Source organism: Galeopterus variegatus, unplaced genomic scaffold (assembly GCF_000696425.1).
Source record: "Galeopterus variegatus unplaced genomic scaffold, G_variegatus-3.0.2 Scaffold9307, whole genome shotgun sequence".
NCBI classification, from domain to species: domain Eukaryota; kingdom Metazoa; phylum Chordata; class Mammalia; order Dermoptera; family Cynocephalidae; genus Galeopterus; species Galeopterus variegatus.
This window is the reverse complement of record NW_007735418.1, coordinates 10,770-15,678: the sequence shown is the minus strand read 5'-3', so window position 1 is coordinate 15,678 and position 4,909 is coordinate 10,770. Positions and strand designations below refer to the sequence as shown.

General features: G+C 47.9%; 1 protein-coding gene across 1 annotated transcript; it reads left to right on the top strand.

Moving 5' to 3' along the window:
• The first annotated feature begins 2,027 nt into the window (after positions 1-2,027).
• LEP (leptin) lies at positions 2,028-4,239 on the top strand. The gene is made up of 2 exons (XM_008593523.1): positions 2,028-2,193; positions 3,832-4,239. Exons 1-2 carry the CDS (start codon positions 2,050-2,052, stop codon positions 4,189-4,191), a joined length of 504 nt encoding a protein of 167 aa, XP_008591745.1. The 5' UTR covers positions 2,028-2,049; the 3' UTR covers positions 4,192-4,239.
• The last annotated feature ends 670 nt before the right edge of the window (positions 4,240-4,909 follow it).

Below are 4,909 nucleotides of genomic sequence, written 5' to 3'. Positions count from 1 at the left end.
CGCGACGGGTGCGTAGCCTCTCGTTTGGCTCTTGCGCTTCATTCAGCCAGTGAGCGGGAACCGGTCTGCATGCGGGATCCGAACCCTCGGGCGGGAGCGCCGCCACGCTTCCCAAGCAGCGCACTATCCAGTGTGCCACCAGGCCGGCCCTCTGGAAGTTCTATTTTTTTAAGAGAAAAAACAAGCACGAAAACATTTGAAGTGCCTTGTCCCAAATTACTTAGTATTTTTCATATTCAAAGTTGCTGTAGGGGTACAATTTCACAGCTTCATCCTAGAGCAGGGTATTTGTTCCCAGGTGCTATGTTCCCGGGAACTGCCCTTGACTGGGAATTGGGGTGGTTTGTAATTTGGACTTCTCCTTAAAGACCGGGGAAGCTGGTATGGTCTGGTGGAAAACCCTCCAGCCTTTCCGAGTCAGTCAACCCTGGGCCTGACCCCAAGTTCTGCCACCTACCTGTGTCACTTTGGGCAAGTTGACTCTTCCTCCTGAACCTCATTTTTTTCTCTTCTGTAAAATTCAGAATAAAAAAAAAAAACCTTTGATCAAGCATTATAAATAACATATAAACAGAGTGCTTGTTTTTATTATATTGTCAGAAAATGAATTATACTAACATTGCCACCTACAGACAGAAAATGTATCACCTGTTTTCATCAAGACCCAGATGAGGAAGAACACAAAAAGCAGAGGTTAACTTCATTACCATCTCCAGAACCTTCATCCTAGTATTTCCTTACACCTTACTATTGTTTCAGGTGCACACACGCATACTTAGCATGGATCATTGGCCACAGCAAAAAGCAGAGGTTAACTTCATTACCATCTCCAGAACCTTCATCCTAGTATTTCCTTACACGTTACTATTGTTTCAGGTGCACACACGCATACTTAGCATGGATCATTGGCCACAAACTTGCATACACTTTATTACCTTTTGCCTCAATGGTAATATATCTCATTACCATCTCATACATGTATCTCAATGTATCTCATTAAAACTTTGTTGCTCAATCAAGGATTGGCATTTTATTAATTGTAGAACTTATGGTTCCAAGACTTTGAAAGTTTCAAACATTCTGGGTGAATGTGTTCTGTTCTCTCTTGCCTCTGTGCCTTGGCTGGTTAGGGCAACCAACCACTTCCTACTCTTCCCAACCCCTACTCAGTCTCTACTGTCCAGCTCAGGCGAAACTTCTTCCAGGGAGCCCCCTCTGTGCTCCTGTGATTTCTCATACTTGCCCTTCTTGCAAAGCTCTTCTTCCTGCACCAGAATAGCCTGTATTCCTTGTTTGTCTGTCCTACTAAACTGTCAGTCGCGTGAGGGTAGAGAGCATCTGTTGTTCACTGTTGCGTCCCTGCTGAATAACACTGCATCTGACACGTTATTAGACAATCGGTAAGTGCTATTTGGATTCAGGCTCCCAGTGGCAGAGAAAGGAAGTAATAAAGGCCATCACAGAGACATCAGCAGGCTGTCATGAGAGAGGAATGGAGAGAACAAGTGACAGCTCCTCTCATAATAGGGGAATGATAGAGTACATTTCACCCCTTTAAGCTCTCACATACATTATCCAATTTGAATGTCATAAAAGCCAGGAGATAAGTATATTATAGGGATGAAGGTAGAGTTTTAGCGGTTATGCAATATGCATAAGTTATCCAGTGAGTAAATGACTGGATTTATACCAGACCTTAAATGTCTGTTCTCTTTCCCTGGGAGCACTCAATGAAGTCCACATCATTACCACCACGTCCATTTGATCACACCCTGGCTCACTGCTCTGTGTTCTGCAGGACACATCATTGTGGTTTTATTGATCAGGCAATAATCCTTTTTCCAAGGGGTTGCATTTCATTATGTCCACATAATGAATTGACTTTGACTTTGAGGAGATAGTAGCCAGGGCAGAAGGCAAATCCCATTTTCATCCACATCCAGTTATGTGGTTGGTAACCGGGCAGACAGGGATATTCTGAGATACCGGCCCCTGCAACGTGTGGTTCCTCCTGTTTGCAGGCCCAAGAAGCACGTCCTGGGAAGGAAAATGCGTTGTGGACCCCTGTGTGGATTCCTGTGGCTTTGGCTTTATCTGTCCTATGTTCAAGCGGTGCCCATCAAAAGAATCCAGGATGACACCAAAACCCTTATCAAGACAATTGTCACCAGGATCAATGACATTTCACACATGGTAAGGAGGGTCTGAGGGGGACAAGTAAAACTGTGGCTAGCCCAGCACTGGCTTCTAGTGGGACTGGAACCAGATAGTCTAAGAAGCATTTATTGAGCACATTCTGCATGCTAGGCACCTACTGGAAGCTGAGGAGGATTTGAAAGCACAGGGCTCCAATTCTTTCTTGTTGTTTCTCTTAGCCTCTCTGCCTGCTGGGATTCAGGGGTGAGTGGTTCTAATTCTAAACTACCCTAAGAGCATTTAACTTTGCCACATATTTCCATTAAAAAAATCACAGGATTCTCTGATATCATGAGGCTATGTGTGTTTATTTTCACTCTACCACAGGGAAGCCCGGACCTCAGAGGTTAGCTGAGGCACATGCAGTGGCACGTGAGGGTCGTGGTGGCCTTGACTCCTTCCTCCACACAGACCATTGCCTCTTCTCCTCCTCTCCCCTCTGTCTCCCTACCTCTCCTTCCTCCATGACTTCACTTCCTTCAATCCCAGTGCCTAGGACCAGAGGAAGTTGTAAAGTCCCTTGTGTCCCATTGGCAGGTGACCAGACTCCAAGCAGCGTCCCCTCTGGGCCTCCATCCCATCTCTAGACGTGCTTATCATTAGGATTCTTACAGTTTCAGCTGAACTCAGGGCCTGTGATGCTTGTCCTCATTAGAGCTAGCCCTGCCTTTCAAGAAGAGTGAGTTTCCCAGATGAGGTTTATATCTGGGATTAGGAAGACTAAGTGTGAATCTTCACACTTCAGCTGCCTATGAGATATTAAGCTTAAGCCTCGGTTTCATCATCTAGATAATGGGACTATCAGAGTCTTCAAAAGGTTGTTATGAGACTTAAATTAGATAAAGCAAGTGAAAACACCCCCAACATGGAGCCATCTGGAGACTTCCACCTATGCTGGCCACGGTGGATGTCTAACAGTGGCCTTGGGTAACCAGGGAGAAGTCAGGTGACCAGGAGCAGGGACTGCTTAGAACTAGATAGAGTTTGGGGTATTTCATAGAGAAAAATCCTTACGTCTCCTTCTTTCAAAGTAGTTAAGCAGCAAGGCTGCACCTGATAGATCCAGAGTGTTCCACCTGGATGGTGTCGGGAGTAAGTGCTGTGGCAGTTGGGATGGGGAGATCCCCTCCTGGTAACTAGAGTCAATGGAGCAGAGGAGGCAGTCGGGCACTCGCTGGGGACACAGCCTTGATCACTAAGGAGGTGGGACTGCGCGGAGAACCAGGCAAGAGAACCTGCCTGGGATGGAGTAGTCTGCTGAGGGCAGAAGGGAGTGAGGGTGGGTGGGGATGGGGGTGCTTGCGGAGGATTTAAGATGCCTAGGGAAGAGACTCATCTGAATAAGAAGTAGGGAGTCATGGCTGGTTCTTCAGCAGAGGCCATTTGGAGAAAGGAACAACTCGAGAAGGTTGGTCTGGAAGTGGAGGGTGGGGTGGTCAGGGAATAGCAGGAGACCAGCTAAGTGGCTCAGCAGTCACCTGGCACAGGAAATAAGGGCTTGGACCAGGATGGAGGGGAAGGGGGAAAGGAGCAACGCTGAGAATGAGCCTCCATGCTCATGGGGAAGGTGGAGGGCTTTGCAGGATGACTTCTCCCCCTTGCTGAGCACTTGCTCTCCCTCTTCCTCCTGCACAGCAGTCGGTCTCCTCCAAACAGAAGGTTGCTGGGTTGGACTTCATTCCTGGGCTCCGCTCTGTCCCAAGTTTGTCCAAGATGGACCAGATATTAGCAGTCTACCAACAGATCCTCACCAGTCTGCCTTCCAGAAATGTGATCCAAATATCTAACGACCTGGAGAACCTCCGGGCTCTTCTCCACCTGCTGGCCTCCTCCAAGAGATGCCCTTTTCCCTGGTCCAGTGGCCAGGAGACCCTGGAGAGCCTGGATGGTGTCCTGAAAGCCTCGCTCTACTCCATGGAGGTGGTGGCCCTAAGCAGGCTTCAGGGGTCTCTGCGGGACATGCTATGGCAGATGGACCTCAACCCCAGGTGCTGAAGCCTTGAAGGGTGATCTTCCCCCAGTGACCATGCTGAGGGAAGAAACCTTGGCTTCCAGGTGTCTCCAGGAGAAGAGAGCCCTGTGTGGACATCCCTTATCTGACACTGTCCATTTCTCTCTCACTCTTCTAAGCCACCCTTTCAAAGACATGAGACTCCAAGACTCCATGTTGCTTGAAGCCAAAGATATATATACATGATCTCATTCTCACCAGGAAGGGGGTCCATCCAGCAGAGTGGACTCTATCTGTGATTCTCACCAAATTCTTCAGCCATTGACATGAGTCATCCTGTCCCTTCCCCGTCCTATCTTCCTCTCACTGCATGCTTCAGTGTAACCTGGTGTGGTTTCAGGAGTAGTGGGTACCCAGAGCCTCTGGACATTCAGAGCAAGATCCTATCTGAGAATTCTGGGGAGCACCATGAAGGCTATGTCCACACACAGCTGGAAACTCCCAAGCAACATAAGTTGGAAGCACTTATTTTACTTATTACGCATTTTATTCTGGATGGATTTGAAATAAAGCATCAGCTTTTCCAGGCTCTTTGGGGTCAGCCAGGGCTGGAGATGCTCCTGGGGTGCTGTTTCCAATCCCTTCAATGGGAATGGCTGAGGCAAACCCGTGGTGAGTGACTTGAGGGTTGGGATCGTTGGAGAAAGAGCCATAAAGGTGGCTCTCAAATTGGTTCTCTCATAATTTGTTTTGTTTCTACTG

Bases quoted from the DNA above. Each gene is read 5' to 3' on its own strand.
- LEP (XM_008593523.1), top strand. From the start codon at position 2,050: ATGCGTTGTGGACCCCTGTGTGGATTCCTGTGGCTTTGGCTTTATCTG. The intron at 2,194-3,831 runs GTAAGGAGGGTC...CCTCCTGCACAG, and splicing joins TCAATGACATTTCACACATG to CAGTCGGTCTCCTCCAAACA.